We start from the raw sequence: 23,399 nt of genomic DNA on the forward strand, positions 1-23,399 counted from the left end.
ACTGTATATACCTAGGCATGCATGTATGTTGTAGCAGGTGCTGACCTTGTGGATAGGGAGACCTTTTTTGTTAGAGAGGTGGACTGGTCTAGAAATAATACAGGAATATAAGGAGAATTATTATCATAACATTAGCATACCAAGTATACAGGCTAAAGGCTGAATTTATGAGAGTTTGACCTCCCGAGCCTGTCTGATACTCTTATATGTAGAGTATATAGGCTACATTAGAGTATAAAATGAAGTATTTTGAATATTTTGTTGGGCTGAATGTTAACTTTTTTTGCACACTGCTCTGGTGTTACAGAGGTTGAAATTTTAAAGCACGGGCCACAGCATTGCAGGCCGAATGTAAAATATCTGGTATAATCTCTAAACACAACCACATGTAGTTCAGGTCATCAGTTAAACGGGCATGAAAAACTAGAATCCAAAGGCTCAAGTCAAATAGGAGAACATGATGGACTTTTGTGCCGCTTTTGGATGTTCTGAAAGAACATTACACACGTTGATACACTGGACACACTGTATTTTCTTTTTATATAATGTGTGACTTGAAATGTAAATGAGTAAAATGCAAATATGTAACTGAAAACACAATTATGAAACCTGATATAAATTTTTTATCTTTAGCGATTGTTGTATGAGATATGATGTATCTTGGTATGAAAATGTACATTTTTAGTTTAACCAAGTATCCTGAATATGTGTCTGGCGTTTGTAACAAAACAAATCGCTTGAAAATTGGTTGAAAGTTCAGCGAGTTCTGACGATTAGAATTGCAGACAGACTTTATTGACAGGCTCCCTGCCTCAGCATGCATTAGGAGATGTGGCTTCCCTGTGCCAATGGGGCGGCTGGTCCTTAGGAGTGCGTGGCAAAGCTGTACGGCACAGGTGCTTCAGCACTACGGACAGCACCATGGATTCATCAGCACACAGCACAGTGAGGCTTCTGATGTCAGAGCCATGGACAGGCAAACAAGACTAACATAACTCACTTAACAACCTCTCTGCCTCTGCACTCTCTGTGCTACTATGGGATAGATGGCAGGGAAATAAGAAGGATGCATTTTGGTCATTTTGCTGACAAGGAGGATGGCTTCCCCCTCAAATCGCCTATTGCATGTTAGCATAAAAAGAACTGAAAATTCACTTCGCCCCACAGAGTAATGCCAGGACATTCCTGCTACTTTGCAACCTGAGCATGCCCGAGCATTTTGATGCTCTTAAAAGCACAATTCATAATTTAAATAAAGAGGTCATCCCATCCCCAAAAAACAAAGCACCACAAAAAAAACAAAAAACAAAAAACAAAATGGTCATGCTCAGATTTACACAGGTCTTTTTTAACACAGTGGCAATCAATGTAAATGATGTTTTTAATGATGCCATTAAGCTGCAATGTTTGTAATAATAATAAAATGGGTCTACAATTACCAATATATACAATATACAATCGTTAAGAATGACATCTTCCATTCATGCATATGAATTTACATGAAATTTGTGAATTTGTTGTGACCAAAAACTACAGATTGGGCCTTAAAGGGATATTTCTACATGAAAGGTGTCAAACATTGGCATTGATATTCGGCCTCATGAACCTGTGCAGTACCTTTTCCTGATACATCTTGTCCCCAGTCACACTATGTTGAAAAATTACAGTTTGGAGAAAATAGATTGGGTAGTTATGGCAGAAGTGGTAACCGATCAGCATCACTCCACCTTGATTCAAGGTGACACTCAATTTGCATCCTAACCAAATTAGCCGCTGTGAGCAGCAAGAATTCAAATGCAGTGTCAGGCAGATGACCAACTGTGAACAACGGATGCTGAGCCGAAAAACAAGTTTCTCTCACTCTCTCTCCTTTTCCTCCTCTCTCATCAGATGACTGACTCTGTAATGATATGCCAGAAGGCTTCATTACATCTTAAACACGTACAGGTATGTACACTGTGAAAAAGAAGAAAAAGATAATGATCTAAAATTAATCTAAAGATGACCCCGATATAATTTCACAAAATGCCAATATTAATCCAAAACCTCCTCAGCTGTCATCAGACCATATGGACAGCGGGTGTCTGTGTTGTTAAATCGGTGGAAATCTCATTTTGGAACAGAACTCATCATTTAGCAGATTCACTTTAGCACATAATCCAACTCTAATACAATTAGGGGTATAAAAATGCCAGAAACTGTGATATGGGCAAATTAAACTCAGCATTCTGCAGCACAGACACACTGCAGTATAAGTTCAGGACAGACAAACTCTGAGCTGTCGGTCCACAGCTGTGGATAAGGACATTTCAGTCCGTCCGCAACCCAACATACATTGACCACACGTGGTGGGGGTTAAACAGAAGGGAGGAACGAGTCATTCTAGGTAAACGGGCCAAAAATGTTCACTTCCACTGAGCTGTGAAAGCTCAGTTGCATGTAACCGACCCCTGACAATACTAGCATCTGTTAAGCATTTATTCCTCTCCAACTTACATGATTAGTGAAGAGGTTTGGGATGAGATGATTTAGAGAGCGGATACGGGATGTGATTAGGAGGAGGAGTACAAATTGGTGGGGAAAAAAAAAAAAAAAAAAAAAAAATCAACCAGAAATCACAAGGAGCTACAGACTGTAGTGCGCCTTTCATGTTGGAGGAGCAGCTTCCTGTGTGGGCCTCTCTCAGCAGACTCAGCCCCGGCAGCAGACTCTACCTCTATCCAGGCTGCGATGCTAATGAGCATGGCGACACTCCTCCCTATCGCTGCATTGGGAGTCTCAGCCAGAGTGTACTCTTAGCCACGCGCTAACCGCTTGTCCCTCCCTGTTTCCAAGCATGCTGTTTGTTTCATTCAGCTCGTCCTGCCTGTCGAAATGCTAGGCAGATTGGTGCGCGCTGATGCTAACTGGCTACTCAAAACGCCTCGTTGGAGTGGTCTTGCTCTTGCCCTTCGTCGTCGTCTTCTCTCCATTTGGAGATGAATACACTGGTGGTGAATTCCATAGGGGGGGATAAGGGCTCGAGAAATAGGCTCAGTGTAAGGGAGCTTCACGCAAGGCTGCCACTTGAAACAAAAAAAGGCTTAGAAACAAGACCCCAGGGCACTAGCCGAATAAAGTACTAATGCCATTTACTCCAATGAGCCAGTATCTCCGCTGCATACTATCAGTCCTGAGGGAAAGTAGGGAAACACCCGTAATTAATGATCGTCAACTGCTATAGCTGCTAGTATGGCTACACACACGCGCGCACACATATAAACACACACTTATTCTTTGCACAGACAACACTACGCTCACAGCGACAAACGCAAATAACCCTCTCTTAAGCGTACATAATGAGCCCATAATGTTCTCGAAGTCGCACAATATCCTTCTATAGCCAAGATCTGCTCTCTCAGCTCACTTGGCCCAAAGCATGAACTGAAATCGCTGTCATTACTACATAATTCCCTGTTTGTTTAGTTTTCATGAAAGCCGTGATATTCTACTGACAGTAACTACTTGTAGTATATTCCGAAAAGACATCTAGGAATGGTTAATGAGACATTAATGCACTGGGACTTGGGGTTACAGAAAGCGAAATGTCAACGTGCTGACAGGTTTGAGATAAAAGATGTCCTGGTGGAGAGGGTTGGGGTAGTAGACAAAGCTTTGAACACACCACAACAGGCCAGACACAGCTGGTTAAATCCCTTAAGATCTGAACTACATCGAGTTCATTATGTGGACTAAAAAATTCTGTCTCATTCACTGGAAATGTTGACCATTTTCAGCCAGTGCATCAAACACATACCTTATGTACCTTATGAATGATGCCCTGGACTGGATTTCAAACCAATCCTCAGTGGCGGAAGAAGTATTCAGATCCTTTGCATAAATTAGAGTAGAGAAACTGCAGAAATGCTCTGCTATAGGTGCTTTTCTAATCATACTTAAAGGTACCCCATGGACTTTTTTTGTCAACAAACAAAAGTTACGTTTTTTTTCGCACATGATACAAACAAAATGGGGACCCACTGGTCAAAACATTGCTCCCCAGCCAAAAACTCCATGGAGTGCCTTTAAGCAAAAGCACAGTAGTATTATCAGCTAAACGTACTTAAAGTATCCACATAGTGGGAGTACTCACTATGTAGAATGGCCTTATTTAGAGTGTTAAAACAAACAGTATATTATATTCCTGGATTATTATTACTAATGCTTTAATGTGTAAGCAGAAAAGAGAAAAGATTTAACACAATGCATCATATAACATAATATGATCGGGTGGCACGGTGGAAACACTGTCGCCTCACAGCTAGAAGGTCGCGGGTTCGATTCCCACTGTGGGCACTGGGGGCGTGTCCTCCACCATGCCCTCAGTGCCTGCTGCTCGAGGAAAGGGGCCTTTCTGTGTGGAGTTTGCATGTTCTCCCTGTGTTCAACTGGGGTATCTTCCTTAAAAAAAACCCACTAAAAACATGCATGAAGATCACCATCTGACCAATGGTGATGGAAGAGATTGGGTCCCCGGGCACCAGTCGGATGGCAGCCCACTGCCCCTGGTCTGTTGCGGAGGAAGGCAACCAGGATGGGTTAAAGGCGGGGGACAAATTTCACCAATTTGCATGGCGTGTGATTTGCATGTATGTAGTTGTGTGAAAGGGGATTGTCCCTCCGATTCTTCATCATATGTCTTGCATGGAAAAAATGATCTGTCATATAATGTAGTGGAGTAAGAAGCATAATATTTCCTTCTGAAACGCAGTGTAAAGCAGCATAATAATGGAAATACTAAAGTAAAGTACAAATAACTGTTCTTAAGTACAATACTTGAGTAAATGCAGTTTTAGTTGCTTTCCACCACCGCCAGTCCTTTACAGAAAAGTTTGCATATACCTTTGCAAATACAGATCTCTACGATTTATGGGCCGAGATGCACAGCAAAATGCTCTGTTACTCATCAGAGGCACCCTTCAACATTCTTTAAAATTCTATTAAGAAAGTAGCATGAACATGCTTAAGGCCAATTAAATAGTAATCAGTTTTTTTCTGAAGCACACCCCCATCCCTCCAGAGCAAAAGCACAAGATGTTAAATGAGTGGTCATGTGTCATGTTGAGCAGCAGAGCAGAGGTCATACGGGAGCAATGAGCTGAAAAAAAAAAAACCAAAAACACAATTCTGCTGGTGGCACATTTGGATGTTAATTAGATACTTTTTTTTCTGATCTTGTTTTTTTCCTTGCCAGTTGGGGAATTGGCATTGGCATAAGAAGCACATCTGCCACTCGCACTGATGTGAGCAGTGCAAAACAGTGCAGGGGAAAAAAAAATCAATGCTAAATATTGAGTGGATCTTTGCAGTCAAACTAATGCAGAATTACTCTGAAATCAGTGGTTTGCTTGCTCTACAGGCACTTGTGATTAAATGCCGTTGTTGCAAATGTTAAGCAAATGCTGCTATGTGAACCTGTGGCTAAAGATATGAAATTTGCATAAATGTGCATCTCAGACAGAAGTGTCACTCCCCTGCACTTCCCCACCCACCCAACCATCTGCAGGCACATGTACATAGTCAAACTCACACACACACAAACACACACACAGCTACCTGATATAAGTTTAAAGAAAAAAAAAAAAGAAGCAGAAGAGCTGCAGGCTAGGAGCAGGAATCTCAGATGCGCCTCTCTTTCATTTCCATAACAGTGACATCATTTCCCACTCTGCAGACACACAACAGGGACAGAAAAGGTAGGAGCGGGGAGCAGAACAAGAGACTGCCTCTGCACATACAACGGTGCATGTTAGATTGTTAGTTTAGCTCTCTCTCTCCATCTGTAGTCCTTACATGCATGCATATGTATGTCAAGTTGTGTCTGAGGATGCATTATGTCACTGTGTGTAGAATGAGCGTCTCCCAGTGGAACGACTAGCCTTCCTTGGCCTCAGTTGCGCGAGATGGAGACAGCTTTATCCACTACCGCCAATGGAGATTAAATTGGATTTGGCTAAAAGCGGCCTTGTCACCACGGTTTTGGAGTGCCCGAGTGGCAGAGGGGGTTCTTGGCAATGGTAGAGACTCTAAATTTGACAAACAAATGAATGTGAAAAAAACTCCAACAGCTGGGGCTCGTTGTCGCTGTGGGCTTAATGTCCTCAGACCAACCCCTCAGGACCACTAACAATATCCTACTAGTTTTCTGGCTCCGTAATCACCTTCTCAGAATGGGAGAGCCAGATAGTGGAAAACAGGAGAGTGAGAAACAGAAGGAGAAGAAAACATTGGCAATATGCAATTTAACAATTTAAAAAATAATAGTTTTTGTTATCAGACCAAACTCATTATGGATTCTGTGCCAGGACCACTGAAAATAAACTTCAAGCTGGTTATGAAGGGACTGTGAGGAAAAAGTCAATTTCAACTATATGATAAAACTGCACAATGCCGACACAAAAAAAGCTTAATAATAACACAGAAATTAGTTCAGCATTATTAAGCCGTTCAAAAAAGGCCAACACTGTCACAGTAGATGTTGTCCATGTCCCCCAAAAATAATGGGTTTTGAAAGAATACTGGTCACCCACCTGCCTCCATCACCACCTTCGCATACGATTGCTGCATTAGACAGGTGATAACACACATTTAACCTGTGACGGTCAAAACTTTTGTCCCATGCTGTCAGGTGGGAACACCAGACATAACACTTTCAAACACAGCATTGCTTAGTCAAAGAATTAAAGCAGATCTTGCAGATCAAAAGTCAATGTCAAAATGGTTACTGCAAGAGAGTCACCCCGGTTTAACTCACTGAGACTCTTTCTGTCTTTTGTTTATTAAATGTTAAACTATGTAAATGTTCATGGAAAACATGTTAAAACATAGTGTTAACAGCAGCCCAAATACAGAGCATGCATGTAATTGACATCATGTCATGTCCGTTACACAGCAATACAGTACCTATTTAAAGGTCGCTAACAATAGCTAACATTAGCAACCATAAGCTAAACGGTCATACCAGACCAAGTCAGGCTGTAGGGGCAAAACCCTTAACTCCATTAAAATGAGCAAGGACACACTGTAAACATCTTTAAATAAGAATTTTTTTGGCTACTCAGGGGCAGTAGAACAAGCTTTAAACCAAACATTAATATATTAAAAAGCTGTTTGGCAAATGTGCGAGCTATTCTCCTTTAAGATCTGTTTGTCTTCAGCAACCCAGTTTTCCCAAGGGAATCAACCAAAATCAGTAAAGCTGAGGAAATTTAGTTGTTAAAAAGGACACAAAATAAAATGAACTATATGTATGTATATTATATTGAAAAAAGAGAATAAAAAAAGAAACCAAAATAATGAGCTGTAAGACTCCCTGTAGAGCTGGCATGTCTGTCATGATGAGTGACTCCTTTAGACTACAAACAGTACTTGATCCATTGTTGATTTAGAAATACTGATAAGTGCAGATTTATGATTCAGAATAGCATAATGTATGACCCGACCAAAATCTATTATAAGGTTAAGGTAATCCTATAGTAAATCTATACTAACCATATAACATGTATTACAGAACTAGACTTCAGACCACAGCCGAGCAGAGCCCCCATATCAAATCTGCACATGATTTATGGTTAAAGCAGTATTGGCTGTGTCCTCTCAGGTGATGCAGAACACTGGCTTTGGTTGTCTCAGTTTGAATTCAATGGATTTTAACTTGGAGGCAGGGTAAACATGGCCCATTGCCAAAGGCGGCACACAACGAAATTCTATTATTTTCTAACGTTCCCTGATGCCTTATACCTTAGAAAGTGCAAGTTTACAATAGGCCCGACCCTCCCTCCTGTATAATTGAGAAGCAACTCATCCATGGGGTCATCCATGTGTGTAAGGCCTTGAAATGTTTTGCCAGCAGCACATGCATATTATTACATCAGGGGTTGTCAGAGTGTATTGATTACACACTGTAATGCACTCGCATGCCCTCCTCGGCCTACACTGTTATTGTAAATGAGACTCTGTATAGATCCGGCTTTGCGCTATCAGCACAGATCATCTATCACACAGTGTGTACCCTGGGCTGGAAAACACAGACGTTCACAGGGCGCTTATACTACAGCATCTCAGAAAACACAACATGTTTATCCAGCTCAGCATAAAAAGACAGTCATCATTATTAAGATCAAGAGAGACACGTCAGGTGGTCTTCTTGTTGCATAAGGGGACAGACTCAAGCTTACTGTCATAAATTGGGTACTTGAGATGAGATGGCTCATTAACATGGCAGAAGGGTTCGCTTGTCCGATCATTCAACGGACACGGAAACAGCAGAGGAGCACAAAACAAACTGTGCACAGAGGTGGCTCTCAGAGGTGCTATTTATAGAAAACACACACAATAATACATACACACGCTGACACACACACACACCTTGTTACACAAAAATTAGGCCAGTGTGAATCTGCCAAAGCCCTGCTGTGATGGAGAGTAGAGAGAGATGACTGTGGAGGGGGAAGGTGGGGAGATTTTAGAGGACAGCTTCATCTTTGCTCCCACATGTCGGCACTGCAGGCACAGCAGGGGTCATGGAGCTTCACTGCATACAACTGCATCTATTATGTTCATGCAAGCTTCATGAAATGACACAAAAACGAGCCTGGTTTCATCTGATGTATTAAGCCAGTTAGTAGATACCAAAGGTGTGAAGTTAACAGAATATCAGGGAAAGCGCTGCGAGATGCACTTTGGAGTATGGTTTGAAGCGGCCCTGTGGCGGCACTGTCTCTGTCCATGGTGCTGATGTATGCAGCAGTTGTTATTTTATCCTTGCAGAGCGAGCACACTGCAAACGCACAACTACGCCTGCTGCCTACACACAATGTAAGCAACAAACCAAGCAAACAGGCCGAAGTTACCTAATGCAACACTGGAGGTTTATTCTACCTCAGCACATGCATAAATATAACTCAGTGCACTGAATTCGCAATCTTGGATTGACTGTTACCAGCACTTTGAGCATATAAACTTAGAGGGTTTAATTCTCAGTGTTTTCAGAATTAGTTTTGCTATGAGAAACTGTACTGCAAGCTTCAGAGTTATGCTTCAACAATTACTCAATTAATGTGTTTGTCAATCACCAGAAAATTAATCAGCACATCACTTAACCCTGACAATTGTTATTAATCATTGAGCAAAAATGTCAAACATTTACTTCTCAAATGTGAATATCTGGTGGTTTGTTGGTAGCAATTAGTATGAACTTGGAATGTGTTGGGGTGCAATAATTACATTTTGCTTCTTTCTTACATGTTTAAGACTAAATAATGAATTTGTTGATAGAGATGATAATTTAGCTGCATAGCCTGCATAACCTGAAGCCACCTGTTACTCGCCTCCCTACCATTCATGCACAGTCCCAGTATAGTCCAGTAAGATGCTGGAGAGTTTACTGGCATGCATAGGATATTCTCTCAAACTATGAGGAAACAACTGCCGTCGTGTAGAATATTATTCAGCTTTTTTTCCCAGCAGTGCACGAAAAAAAAAGAAACTTCCTGCCACAAACAGGAAAAGCACAGGTGTAACTAATAATGTTAATTAGGTTCTGTTCCAAGTGAGCCAGCACAATACCAGGGGCTGAATGAGCTCCTTTATTCTTACTAATTACAGCTGTGGCTGCTATGACATAACAAAGTGTGTTCTGTGGAAAAAAGGTATATAATAGCATTAATCTTTATGCTTTTCCACTATAATATGACATAATGATACGAACTTGCACTTTATGCTACAATGCTGAACAGGGGTTGAATGACGACGGAGAATACCATAAAACCTGCAAAATCAGGCACAAACAAATGCTCACACACATTACATTTTACAGCAGAAACAGAGAGCTTGAGTTGTACTAAAACCGCACTACCACCTGATCGAATGCTCATGTCAGCTTAAGGCGGAGGCATGTGTTATAGGGCCATTAAACTCAACAAAACCAGAGAACACTGAGCACGTCCTTGACTCGTGTAAGCCAGTACAGGTTTATGAGGAATAAACTTTTAGGCCTTTACGAGTACATGCTGATAAATTCACAATCTCATTAAAGAAAGACCTCGACAGTTAAGAAGCGCCTGTTAGCTCATGGTGTTATTAAGAAAGGTCAGCAGGTGGAGGTGTTTTTGCCTACCAACAGCGCTACACAGTCGACACTCACTGACGGACGAGTGAGTATCAGAGCATGGCAGCCAGAGTATCACAGTGTTACAGTTAAAGTAAGCCTTTGTGGGGCTTTTGCTATCCCATTCTACCAGTCTCTCCATTCACGGTGCCACATTGGCATAGTGGGCCTGTTGTGGCAGTTTGATTTCCCTAAACAACACTAATCGGACATCTGTAGGGAAGGATAAAGCCCAGATTGGCTGTAACCATGCAGCAGTTCTCTGTCGATAGGCCTAACTCTGGCCAACACTCACACGATTGGCTGACGCAGGGCAGCAGCTATTCTTTATGGTTGGCTAGCAGCGAGCCAGCAACAGCTCACTGAGGATAGAGTATCTGGCAAGCCTCTGAAGATTGGGTGCTTCCCGCCAAGAAACTGTCTGATGATTGGCTGTGGCGACTCCAGAGTGAACTGATTGTCCTATCAGTGCCCACAGCGCAGGCTGGCTGACAGTGTTGCCTGCTGGCTGGCTTTGCAATATGCAGCTATCCATAACACCTCCAGGGGGCATATGTCCATGTCTTTGAGCATGTGTGTGTGTGAGTGTGTGTGACTGTATACCATCCATAATGTTTCCACTGGGGAGGTGCATGACTAAACCCTGCCAGCAGGTTCTAACACCTCATTATTCTAAGCCAGGCAGGAAATGGGTTTTAGGGATCTCTCACTAAGCTATGCTCTTGGAATTGAGGGCTACAGGTCTCCCAGTATCAGCGGCACAATGCCTGTTTAGCTCAAGTTAACCACACTGCAGCACCAAAAATCAAAACCAATTGACTAGCTATGTACCATAATATCACAAAACACAAACTGTTACAGTCTTGTGCAAATTAATTTGGGTCTGAGGGTTTTTGAGATTTAATGAATTTGAATTTTTCCACTGAGTCTTGTTAGCTGAAGGGTGCTTATTCAATGTGATGTTAAATACAGCTCAGCAAAATGATGAAGATGAAAAATAGCAGCGCCTAAAGCCTCATTAGGGGATTTTCTACATTTGGGTGAAAAACTTAAGTAAGTTAGCTTATATGCACTGACTGAGGCATTTAAAGGAGGAGGCAAAAGAGGCGACAGAGGAGAAGAAGATTAAGAGCCAGAAGAAGAAGAAAAGCTACATGTTAGCCAAAAGGAAAGAAAAAAAATGCATACATCATGATAATATTCTTCCACTACACATATGTATGCATTCTGAATTGAAAAGTGACTTAAAATCACAGTCAGGATATTTAATTAATAACAACTCATGACGGGAGGAGCCGCTCCATTAAAGCGCATGATGGTAAAAGATATTAAGAGCAGACCTCTTGATCTTTTATTCAAAGAACGCCTTTCCTGCTGTGCCCATGTTTCCCCATCATCTCCAGCACTCACCTCACAACATAACATGGCAAAAATTTCAAAACTAACCCAGAAGGTGGTTAAAAACCTCCTCCTGAGCCTGGTCAGTTTGAGAAAACCTCTGTACTGCGTAATGTGACATGATAAGCCGTGTGCCAACAGTGATCACCTTAAACGGCATCTGCACCACCCATCAGCCTGGGTGTGACTGATGTAAAGAGAGGTCACATGAGTCATACAAACAGTGAAACACTGCATGTGATCCCAGCTCACCCTGTACAGGTTTACAGCTTTGCACCTGCAAACAGAGGACTTGCACACTGTATTGTCTTGTTATTTACAGAGGACGTTTACTAGAGTCTGCAGCCACAGCCAGGCTGGAGCCATGTTTGCAATCATATCTTAGCGTGTTAGCATGCCAACATCTGCTCATAGCACCACAAACAAAGTACAGCTAACACTATTGGGAGTATCTTTAGTTGTGCAGGTTTTTAATCGAAAAACAAATTCTCACTAGAGGCATGAAAGCAAATGGGTACCACAATATGAAAAGACCCTCTAATCATTTCTAAACCTCATGTATTTTGAGTGGAAATGCAGCATATTTGCCCTACTTATGTTCATCAGCCTCAGGATATTTACGCAAAATGTATGTCTTTATATAATGAGCGCATTACTGTAATACTTAAGTTTCAGTGCTGATGTCTACAGGACATAATGACCACAAAACAAGCTTTTCTGTCTGTGGAGGACGTGCTTCTTTAAACTTGGGTTGAGAGAAGTTTATTTGTAAAATCTTAGATGATTTTAGTGGAAGTTTTCTACAAGTTAAAGTAATTATATAATCTACACTGAAATGCAGACAGGACGGGTTTATATCAGTGGCTGTAGCCTGGAGGTGGGGAAATGGGCAAAGCACTTCTCTAACATCAACAGCTCCGGACGGGCAGGGGAATCGTGCGTGGGCAAAGTGGATGACTCACATTTGTCCCTCCTTTAACATCATTTTTGAGGTACCCTTGAGCAAGGGATATAATGGGTTTGTGGCAGCCAATAAAAAGACTGGACTGGGATGCTAAAGTAATGATGATGTGGACTTCTGCTCTCTGAAAATCGAAATAATATCCCGAAATATAATGTGAATAAACTGCAGCCAGCCACAGTTAGATAAAACCGAAGTTAAGAAGTTCTCTCTTTTACTACATCCCCCTTTCACTCTCTGCTATTCCTCTCAGCACAAAGACCTTTTATAGTATAATTTTCAAATCCACCTCATAAAGCTCTTGACACCTCATCCATCAAACGCAATTATTTCCTGAATGGACTGTGCAACTGGATTGTGGCTTAATCAATTGCATTACTACAATAACACACCTGATTTAATTTACTGTTCGCGTGGCTCTTACAAGTGTGGTAATTCACACCAATTAAGACGGTGTTCATATTCAATATATTTGTTCCTGTTTGTCTGAATGTCAATTAGTATGAGCAAGATGTTTACGTTCTCAGATTGACTCCAGTGTGGAGAACAAAGACACAGAGGGAGACAGGCAGAGAGCTACGTTTAGACTGCGACGAAATTGTTGGAGAAAAGACAAATAAATCCATTACTGAGTTATTAATGCTATGAAAAACAACTTGTTACCCGCAGACATTCAAATGGATGTGAAATTAGTTAGCTAGTGGGGAAATATCTGGCTTATTTGAAGACTCACTTGCGAAAACACATAATGAGCTGGATTACAGGGGAAATGTGCAGTATACGGCACAGTTAATTGTTATTTTGACATGCAGTCAGATGCCGAGCGAAAGGAGTGAAGGGAGACAGAGCGCAGAGCATCTGTGTCGGGGAGGATGACCAGTTGTAGGAGGAGAAGGAGCGAGAGTGAGTAATGCGTTTCACAGGGTGGTTATCGTGGCAGCGGACTTCCTGGCACACACTCCCACTGAACACCAGCGCAGCGATTCGAAATGTTAAGCACATTGTTTAATAGTCCATTACGTAAATTGATATTGCTCATTGACTGTTGTCCTTGGCTGCCCACGCAGTGTCAGAGAAACAGAAAGAGATGTACTCTAGCGCAGTGGAGGGCTAACAGGGTAAGCCATCGCTGCTGTTTGGTGCTCAGGAACAATGTGCCAAAACTTCCCATCTGCTCTACTTCCTCCCACCGCTCAAACCCACCTCCCAACACTGCCGAATCACAGTGAACCGAGAAACATATTTGCAACTAAGAACATGTCACAGTAACATATTCACCATGAACTACTTGCTTATTAGCATGCATACTAGTAGCATATTGGTGCTTTATTAGTCAATATAAAGCACTTAATAATTGGTTATGCTAGGCCATCAAAAGAGTTTTCCCTCAATAAGCTTCTAATTACTTCTTAACTCTTAATAACCCTAACCCACAGAATAGAGCATTCAGTGCTTTATGATGACTAATAAAGAGCCAATATGCCAATATGGTATTAATATGGTGAATATGTGCACCTCAATATAAGGTGTTACAAGTTGTCTTTGCTATCAATTAATCATCAGGGATAATTTTTCGTTAAATGCCCATTCTAATTTTACAGAGCTCAATGTGATGTCATTCATACATTGGATCGAGCGTTGAAACGGTCACAGCCTGATGTTCTGTTGATTGAGTTTACTTCCACATGACACAAAGGAAAACAGCAAATCCTCACACTGGAGAAGCTGCAATCAGAGAATGTTTTGCATTTTTGCTTGAAAATGCATCAATCAAGCTCTAGTCTAAAATACATAATTTAGGCATAGTCTTTACTGTTTCCACCTTTCTTACAGTTTCTGTTAAAATACATATGAACAATGTTGAATTACAGACATAAAGCATGAACTGAATACTGTTTTCTACTGCTTTTGAAATGCGTGCAAGATCATAGTTGAGGTTTAAGATCAGCAGAGTACAGAAGAACAAACAATACTAAGACTATACTATCGACTACATACCATACTTCGTCTCCAGCAAGTGATGCTTTTCTGAAGCTTCTCCCCCAGTTAACATTGCAGATGTATGGAGAGAAATGAAAAGTCTTTGTGGGGAGCACTAGACTGACATCCAATTGAATAAGATCTACTTCCCCCTGCAGTTGGAGAGGCATTAGGAATAAAGCTCAACCGAATGGATGGGTCATACATCATTGAGCATTACTCGTGCTGTGCCAGTGCTTCTAAAACACAAATTGGATTACCTGTGCACCCACGCGGATCACCTGAATTGCACAGGCACAGACACACAGGCAAAACACACACATGCGCACACACACACTGAGGCACGTATAGGCGTGCATGTGCAAAAGGCATGATGCAAACATTGTAAACTGTACAAACCTATAGGCTTTTACTGAGCTTGCAGTAAAGGGAATTCACACACACAGCACCTGCAGTTCATCTCTCTTTAAGACACACACACACACACACACACACACACACACACACACACACACACACACACACAGAGTGCAATTTTTGTTCGGCGATAATAAATGCCACATTATTGTGATGTACGGCGGAGGACCACATCATATAAAGGTTGCCGTGATAGAATCTGCGTTGGAAGCCGCCGGCCTTGACATGCGAAATCAGATCCTAAAACTGTTTATGGCGCTATGAAGGCAGACAGCATCCCTCTCCTCTTGTAAACAATCCACTGGAAGCTGATGATTTATTAGCGAGGCATCCAATGGATCTGAATACTCATCTCTCTAAACAACCCATTTCTGGATTTGGAGTTTTTAGAAGGCTGTTTTTTTGTTAATCACAGTCTGGTGGCCAAGGCCCCGTCTTTCCGGCTGAGATCATCACTGATGCAGCAGCAGCAGAGCTTCAATAATGAATCCAGGACTTTACAGCCAGTCACTAATTGAGCCATTATTATTATTTGAAACAACACATTTTAAATGGAGCTGCACAGCAACACTGTAGGTCACAGGCAGTGTAAACTAAAAAGCTCTTTGTGGAAGCTAAAGGGTTGTAAATGCCACAGTGGCTGTTAAGTTTAACGGGAAATGGGGTGTTTGTTAAGAGATGCACTTCTAGTACTTGTAGTGCTGAAGTTGTTAGTGATCAAGCTCTTAAGTACCAATAGTTGGATCAAAAAGTAAGTTTGTTCTGATACCGAGAGCTGAAAAACTTGCATTTTGGCATCATAAAATACACATTTCCTGGCTCGAACAAAAAACACTGAAGTGTGGGGAGTCACAGCAGAGCAGCTCCAAACCAAAGAGCTGGAGCAGCTCCCTCAGCAAGCGGGAAGCGTATATTAATCTTGATTTTTACTACAAGATAAAAAACAAAAATTCATGTAACCGCTTTAAGAAGCGTCAATGTGAAAATACGGCATGAGCAAGAGCAAACTACAGAGCCGACAATTATGAATTCACAGTATTAAAACTTAGAACTAGAGGATTTGAGCCAGTATGAGATTTATTTCTTTCTGTTAATCTCTTCCCTTTTCTCTGCTCAAACAACATCATTTTCTACAGCCCATCATTACAGTCATCAGAAGAATTTTTAAGCCATTTATCATTTGTCAAAAGAGCTACAGAGCAATTGCTGTTTAAAAGCTACACAACCACTACACCTCGATGCCTGCACATCTGTAACAGGAGCACGGCTTTGTTGGTTTCAAACGGTGTATCTGTTATTTTTGGAATAAAACTTTGAGACAGGCTCAGATCTCATGAGCGGACCCCCTGCTGCTTAAACAGGCCATCTGAAATCTGATGCTAAGCGAGCCCACAGCAGCCCTTGGTCACTGTAATCCCCCAAGAATAAGATTATCTCTGTGAGGAAACAGTGGAGCAGGGTGGGGAGGGGCAGTCCCATCAGCTGTGTGTCTAAGACAGAGCCCAGTGAACACCTACTGCTAATCTCTGCACACAGACACACCCTGACAGCCGGCATATAAACTCAGCCCTGACTGAGCTGCAGCATCAGTCCCAGGTGAGACAAGTGACGCCTCTGAAGCCACATCTTGAGCATCAGCACCTTCTGCAAAAATGGACCTCAGAACAACAGTTTCTCTGCTTCTGCTGCTTCTGGGCCTCTGCAACGCTCACGACAGCAATGTAAGAAATAACCCATGTGTAGAGCAGCTTGTATGCAGTGCATGTAATGAATGAAAACACCATCAGTGTCTATCTTTGTCCAGATCATTGCATGAGTATCAGTGCTGTAAAATGAAGCAGAGTGGTTCATTTCTTTTCTTTGTTTTCACAGGCTCCCGATGCTGATAATGGTAAGTGACTAAACCGAGGTGCATCTATTTGCTAAGTCAGAAAAACATGTATATGACTTCTGCTTTGTCTCCATTGATTAGAGATCTCAGCGGATAGGTCTGACATGGAGGACATGACCACGGCTATTCTGAGGATGAACAACGGTGAGCGTTCAATCATGATGTTATAAGGACAATGAGGGAGCATTAGTTTCTCACATCAATGCAAATACGCTAATAACGCTAATACGCTAATAAAAACCATATCTACTGGTTTTTGTGTGTTTGTTATTAGTTTTTGCTCTGTTCTGACTAATTAGCATGCAACCTTTCTTTTCTTCTAACAGCATCACGTGACTTTCTGCTGGAGGGAGACCTGCTGATTCCAAGAACCAGGAACGCTATGAAGTGCGTTAATAAGGCGTATTCCTGTCTGTGGCCCAAGTCTGCTAACGGGAAAGTGGAAATCCCTTTCCGCATAAGCCAGAAATACGGTAGGCTTAACTTTCTACGACATGACTGGAACTGGACTCTGCATATTCCCATTTCTCTCTGAATCTATGATGTGACTGATGAAATGCTTTCATCGCAGACGACATCGAGAGGAGTACCATTTTAAAGGCCATGAAGGGCATGGAATCCAAAACCTGCATTCGCTTCATTCCACGTGCAACTCAGAGAGCCTACTTAAGCATTGAACCAAGATACGGGTGAGTCAACGACTGGAGAAATTATGCGCCAGATGGATCAGGTTTTGCATGCTGGACACCATCCTAAGCTCCAGTTTAGGCAACTGGATGTATTTCAGCTAGAATGTCCTCTGATGGACAACGTTCTCAACAAAAAGTTTCTGAGCTGCCCATCTGATGCGACTCACTGGCATGATGGAGTACCGAGCACAGGCCTATAAGCCTCCGTTTGAAGTGACGTTACTTGATCAAAAGTCAGCTCAGTTTTAAGTAGTCTGCTCCAAGTGCTGATCAGAGTTTTTTTTTTGTTTTTGGTGTTTTTTTCCCTTCATACCACAGCTGCACTGCATACTGAGGCGACAGCAATGTTTCATTCAAATACAGTAACATTAGTGAAGCTGGTTAAATCAGTTTGACAGCAGAACAGCTCTGCTTCTGAGGCTTTCTGTGGCTTTTTTTCCCCATAAAACTTTGTGTAGTATTTAGTTTAACTGTGCAGAGGAGTGTCAGTACAAAGAGAAAGAGACAACATGATTACAAAGAGATACAAAACAACAATGATGAGATGCAAAACTGCTACAAAGACACGCAATCTGACTACAAATGGACTCAGAACAACTACAGAAACTAAATGACCACAAAGAGACATTTAACAACTACAGAACTAGAGAAGCAAATGAAACATTACTATAACGACACATCTGTGTCATTTGTAGCCATGTTGCTTCTCTTTCAGTCTGGGGATCCTGCTGCTATGAAGGCGTGGTGGAGGCTCACAGTCTCATAAACCATCCATTCACACAGGTTAAGGCTGCAACATTCTTGCTTTTAGTTACGGCAAGAAGATTCACTTTTTAAACGCAGCCCTGTTCCCTTTGGTCGATTAAATGCTACCCAAACATTTGTCAGTCCTCTCTGCGACCTCTCTGCCTTGAAACAGCAAGGAATCAGAGTTGACCATCAGCTCGCAACAGGAGCTTTAGGAGCAAGAACAAAACAAAAGAACAGTAAACTGCAAGTTTGGATTCACAACAGCTGTTTGATGCATCAGCAGCTCCCAGCTATGCTATCGGTGAGGACCAAAAAACATCATTAGAAAGCGAAGACGCACAAGGTGGCTGATACTGTAAATGATTTTCATTTATTAATCAGTTTTCAAGTTGCATATTAATGATCTCTCTCTCTTTTGCTGTGTACTCTATTAGCTGTTTCTCTTTACTGGGGCGTATTGGAGACAAGCAGGTGGTGTCACTGCAGCGCTTCGGCTGCATACGTCAGGGCGTCATCCAGCACGAACTGCTGCACTCGATGGGTTTCTACCACGAACACACCCGCAGCGATCGCGACCAGTATGTCAAAATCAACTGGGACAGCGTCAACGAATGTAAGAATCTCACAGCGCCCTTGATGCTATATCTTGATGCTATATTTCTTAGTCTGTGAGCTATTTATTGATCATTTCACCGTCACCAGATTTCATCTTCAACTTCGAAAAGAAGGAATCGGACAATCTCAACACTCCGTACGACTACGCTTCTGTACTGCACTACGGAAGGTAAGGCAGGGCAGATAACCAAATCAAAGAGCTCAATGCTGAATCTCTATTCTAGAAACTCATTTCTCAATGATTCTTTGTCTCATTACTGTAGAACTGCCTTTGCAAAGACTGGAAAGGTGACCATAACTCCCATCCCTGACCCCACGGTTCCCATCGGGCAGAGAGAAGACCTGTCCGACCTCGACATTGTCAAAATCAACAAGCTCTACAAGTGCTAGAGTGACGTCGGCTCGAGGATAACTGCAGTGTGTTTTGATTGTAATACTTGACATTCATGTGATGGCATGGTAATAAAATGGTGAATTCGCTAATCTTTTGTCATTACTTGACAGAACAGTATCTGCAGCTGGTGGATGTTTACATGGTGGGGAGGGTGTGATGAAAGACACTTCTGAGTTGCATTCTGGGTCAAATTTGACCATCTGTGTTCTAATCTGTCGCCTGCAAGCCCATAACTTTATGAAGGTGCAAAAGTAAACACCTGGGCCCGTATTCACAAAGCTTCTTAGAGGAATCTTAGCTTAAGAGTGATTCAGGAAGCGTCTGAGAGGAGGGTACAGAAACTTTTATCTTAGCGAGGAGGTGTGGTTGACCCCATTGCTAGGTATGAAGCAGTCTTCTAAAAGCTGTGATTGGTTGTTACAAAAAGGGGGGGGGGGGGGGGGGGAATGCACTCTGCGCTCCTAGTAATGAATGGACAGTAAAATCAACCGATCATACAACTTGGACTGTATTAAGAAATGTGTAATCGTGACATTAATTTTACATCATGATGATGAAACTCAGCAAAATTAAATCAATTGTGACACAGCTTCAAAATGTTTGAACATACCTCATTCACATGCCGATTATATTGTTTTGCTTATTGTTATGTTTACTGTCCATGCTGGTAATTTTACTACTTAATGTATTTGATATGAATGGTGGACGCAGACTCAGCTGTCAGCAATTCCTGTGATTGCTGGCGTCCTTATAAATAGCGGTTTGATTTGGCAGAATGACCGAAACAACCAAGGAAATGGATAAAAAGAGAAAAAGAAAGCCAAACTGGACACAAGAGCAGTGCCTGCTGTTGGCACAGCGCGTGGATGAACATAAAACAGTATTAAGAGGGAAACTGGGTCCCGGGATCACACCCCAAAGGGAAGAGGCAGACTTGCCCAGCAGATCAATGCGTCATTCCCTCTCCTTTTACGCACGAGCGACGAGTGTGAGAAGCGATGGTACGTGCTAAAAGACGACTTAAAAGTCCTCCTCCCTCCTCCTAACAGTTTTTCACCTTGGGAGCTCTCTTAGGCGCTTTGTGAATAACTTTTAATAAAAAATCTTAGAATTCGAGGAATTTTATGATTTTTCTAAGAATGAAAAATCCTAAGAAATCTTCTAAGAATGACGTCACTAAGAGCTACTTTTAGTCTTAGGATGCTTCGTGAATACAGGCCCTGGACTGATTCACTCAGTCTTAAGTCCCGTGGCTACGCTTGACTTGTTTCTACAGATACAGGATAGATGACATCAGCAAAGATCCTGTATAATCTCATCATTGCAAAACAGTCTTCATTTATTAGAAACTTTTTATGTATGCCATAAAATCCTGTTGCAAACAAAACTTAAAAAAATGCTTTATATTATGTTCTAACAGTATTTTTTCCTATTTCCCCAAATTACTTTCAGTCTGAAAACAAAATTGGGAAATGTTGGGTGAAGACAAAGAGATGAATTTAATCAGATACAAAAAAGACTGAAGGGCAAATATGTGGCAATATCTTTATAATTGAGTTCATTTCCATTTCTGCTCATAGTAATTAAGTTTGGGATTTGTACACTAGTGAAGAGTACAGTGTTTTATCAGAATGAATCAATACTGCAGTACTTTCAGCGAGTCTAACTTTGCCGGGCTTCCTCTCTGCAGAAAGGCGTCGATGTGGTACAACAGGAAATAAACCTTCTCCTTCTGCTCCTGGACCCTGCAGAGACATCAGTTTTTCACTCGGCCGTATCCCACACCCTTGAATGTGTGTCGTTTTATTTTTTCAGCCTTTGAAATCCAACACAGCGCAATTCTTCTCTGTTCAGCCCAGTGAGAAAGAGAGAGAGAAGTGTTGGGTGAGAAAGGAGTGGCGGGGGAGTGTCAGGGTGAGATAAGGCAGAAGAATGCCTGGGAGAGAGAACAGATTCCTATTAAGCAAATTTCACTCCTCCCATGATGTATGAATGCGCTTGCAATCATGACAGCGTTGCATGTATTTCTCCAGTGCTCTGGCTTAAATGCAGCTAAAGAGGCCATGGCACAAGCTGTGCTCGGAGAAAGCCAGTGAATCTGTATAGTTCAGATGGACACAGGCCCTTTAATGTTTCATAAAGTAGTTTCAGTTCATATCAATCGTTCTGCACATGAAATATTTAAAACCTACTTGTTTATTGAAATATTTAACGCTCCGGGCTTTGTTCATGCTCCAAGAAGCTGCAAGAGACTCTCGGCCGGCTATAAATTAAAGCATTTCTGCAAATCCTGATGAAAATAAGATTACCAATGAGAGCCTGCGATCCCATGACTGAAGTACACAAGCAGGCCACCGCTGGACACGCTGTGGATGAGAAATCAGTGAACGTTCGATGAAACTGGGGCCCAGTGAGATTCATCTCTCTGAACTGGGAGGCTGACGTAAGCTGAAACACTTCCAATGGAATATTTCATCTTTCCTTTGATTGCTCACAAGTGTGCCTCTTTTGGTTTTGGTGTTACTGAAGCCTTTAAAACATAAACATGTGAAATGGAAGCCTGGTCTACGGTCTGTGCCATCGCAGACTATTTAGTATTACCGGCTGTTATTTGATAACAGCCTTAAAGCATTGTCTGTGAGGCTCTTACAGATGCTCTTTGACCGCACTTTAAAGGGCAGTGTGTATATGACCAGCAGGGTCTCCTGAAGGATGTCTGTTCTAATGAGAGCAGGCCGAGCGGAGCCAAATGCAGTCTGATCTGTGATGTCACTGGTAATATGCTGGCAGGCCATAACCGCTGGCTGGCTGAGCGGCTCTTACCGCTGCGTTATTAACACAGATCAGTGTACCTGCCTCTCTTCAAACACGATAAGCTTCAACACACAGCTCTCCTCAGTTCACTGCGAGAGCTGCCTAATACCCGCCAAAAGGAAATTAAAATGTTCTCTCTGAGTGGTGCTACCATCTAAGCCAGCCCAGGCTTGGATAGTTTTTGGTGAGCACGGTACAGCAGGCTTTTGACCTTCCTGGAAAACATCCCTTTCAATGACTAACTGAAACTGGGTGTGAGTGCTTTAAGGGACGTTTTCTCAGGTCTGAGTTTAAAATAATACTCACACTGTCAACACTTGTCTTCTCAATGCTGGCCACGAAGAGGTCAACAGGCCTCTTTCTGTATGAAAATGTATTCTGAGGTACATCTGATGTTAATAGGAGGTCCTGTCAGTCTGTCCTGTCTGAACACTCCTTGAGGATCTCCAAAGTTCATTGTGAATGTACATCCAGAAGTCCACAATCATAGAAAAGATGCTGCTTTATACTTGACGGTCAAAATCAACTCAATTTCAAATTGCATTAAAAAAAACCCTTTCAATAAAAACACCTGTCTGTACTGCACAACTGATGGCATTCCTGAGTACCTTAACCTATTCTGAAAATAACAATCAATGGCATGTGTGTCTAAGTCATGGGGTAACTCTGTTAAAAGCCTGTAAATAAAGAGAGGAAACAAACAGTTACAGTCTTTTGGTGGAAAATTCCTTCTTTTTTGTTACGATCACCTTTGCAGCAGCTCAGCAAAGAAACACTGTCTAAGGAAACGCTGAAAGGGAACTTTTGAACTAAAAAGCCTAACTTTGTGAAAGACTTGCTTCATTTTTTTTTTTACATACCCCTGAGTGCCGAAGACCCACTGAAGCAACCGAGCTGTGGAATGTATTTTTGCACAGAACAAGGACTGTGATTTTACCCCCGCTCTGATCTCATCACGGCCAATATGGAGAGAGGGAATGAGAACGCCATCCAGTCAGTCTGTGAATGTACAACCCTGTATTCTTACACAGCCAACTGGGATTGTACACATGGACATGTTGGCATTGTTTACGGCATCCTTGAGGACATAGTGATCTGAAAAAATAACATATGGTCGCTCCCTCCTGAATATGATTAAATGGCCTAATAACAAACAGGACTAAATAAACAACACAAGCGGTTGCTTGTGCAGATCATTTGATTTTGCAATCTGTGAGGGCTCCCACTTTCAAAGCCTGTCCCGGGTCACAAGCAAGTCAGCTGTTAAGTGCCCCTTTTGAGGGAGATGAAAGCAGCGCTCACAAAAACAAGCAAATTTAGTTAAGGACACAATCAAAAGAAAT

The 23,399-nt window shown here is 42.0% G+C and overlaps 2 protein-coding genes across 3 annotated transcripts in view; one reads left to right on the forward strand and one right to left on the reverse strand.

Moving 5' to 3' along the window:
* Nucleotides 1–23,399, reverse strand: part of LOC139347938 (MAM domain-containing glycosylphosphatidylinositol anchor protein 2-like) — a 164,360-nt gene that overhangs the window by 113,068 nt on the left and 27,893 nt on the right. The window lies entirely within an intron of this gene.
* Nucleotides 16,556–19,250, forward strand: LOC139347452 (low choriolytic enzyme-like). The gene is made up of 8 exons (XM_070987077.1): nt 16,556–16,624; nt 16,776–16,794; nt 16,885–16,938; nt 17,121–17,267; nt 17,366–17,483; nt 18,668–18,846; nt 18,936–19,017; nt 19,112–19,250. The coding sequence occupies exons 1-8, from the start codon at nt 16,556–16,558 to the stop codon at nt 19,236–19,238; spliced, it is 795 nt and encodes a 264-aa protein (XP_070843178.1). The 3' UTR covers nt 19,239–19,250.

Source organism: Chaetodon trifascialis, chromosome 19 (genome assembly GCF_039877785.1).
Source record: "Chaetodon trifascialis isolate fChaTrf1 chromosome 19, fChaTrf1.hap1, whole genome shotgun sequence".
NCBI lineage: Eukaryota > Metazoa > Chordata > Actinopteri > Chaetodontiformes > Chaetodontidae > Chaetodon > Chaetodon trifascialis.